At 41.0% G+C, this 938-nt stretch overlaps 1 protein-coding gene across 1 annotated transcript in view; it reads right to left on the reverse strand.

Annotated features, from left to right (window-relative positions):
• CATSPERB (catsper channel auxiliary subunit beta) overlaps positions 1-938 on the reverse strand; it is a 138884-nt gene that overhangs the window by 91765 nt on the left and 46181 nt on the right. Inside the window, exon 11 of the mRNA XM_012656728.1 lies at positions 433-591. Coding sequence (XP_012512182.1) covers positions 433-591 — 159 coding nt within the window. The remainder of the gene's footprint in view (positions 1-432; positions 592-938) is intronic.

The raw sequence follows: 938 nt of genomic DNA on the forward strand, positions 1-938 counted from the left end.
CAGGCTGGTTTCGAACTCCTGAGCTCAAACAATCCGCCCGCCTCGGCCTCCCAGAGAGCTAGGATTACAGGCGTGAGCCACCGCGCCGGGCCCGATATAACACACTTTTAAGGGGTTAATGGCAAAATCCAAGTCACTCAGAGCTGGAAAAAAATGTAACATAATTGGCAAAATTCAAGATAACTCTAATGTACCCATGGCTCATTTTTATCAGCCAGTGAACCTTTTTTTACCTTTTACCAAAAGGTAAAAATTGACAATATGCACTAAGCTTAGCACACAATAAATAATAAATAAACATTCATTGTCTTCCCTCCCACTTCTATCTCTGAGATCATCGGAGCAGCTCTGTTCTCAAGGTACAACCACTCAGCATGAAGTGAGTGGATGATTTACCTCTAACCCAGAGTGTGAAATTTCACGTGTACACACCTGATTGCCATAAGCATATAGAAAGTGGCTGCGGGGATGAAATACCATTCCAACAGGAGAAGAGAACGATGAAGGAAATTGGAAAGGTGGAAATTTTGGTTGTAAATTTGGTTGGTTATTCTTTAGGATGCTCACAGAGGCAGTGGCAATTCTCCGGAGCTAGATAAACAAAGCAAGAGCAAGCATAAGACTTTTGTCATTATTATTAGTCCATGTTACAAGTTTTAGGCTTTCTTGCCACTTGAATTTTTATCAAGAGAGGGTCACATCCATTAACACAGCATAGAACTGAAGGATTAGCAATCTTGTCACTCCACTACCCTCATCCTTGCCACACACCCATCTTATAGATGTTGAGAATGATGTTAAGGAGATTAAATAATGTGTCCAAAGTTCTATAATAAATAGCAAAGAGACTTTTATTATAGAGTCATTATGAAACTCTGCAGACAGACTCCAATGCCCACGCTCATAACCATCATGCCAAAAGTGTGGATGCCTGAGCC

This window comes from Propithecus coquereli, unplaced genomic scaffold, assembly GCF_000956105.1.
Source record: "Propithecus coquereli isolate 6110/MARCELLA unplaced genomic scaffold, Pcoq_1.0 Scaffold516, whole genome shotgun sequence".
Lineage (NCBI taxonomy): Eukaryota > Metazoa > Chordata > Mammalia > Primates > Indriidae > Propithecus > Propithecus coquereli.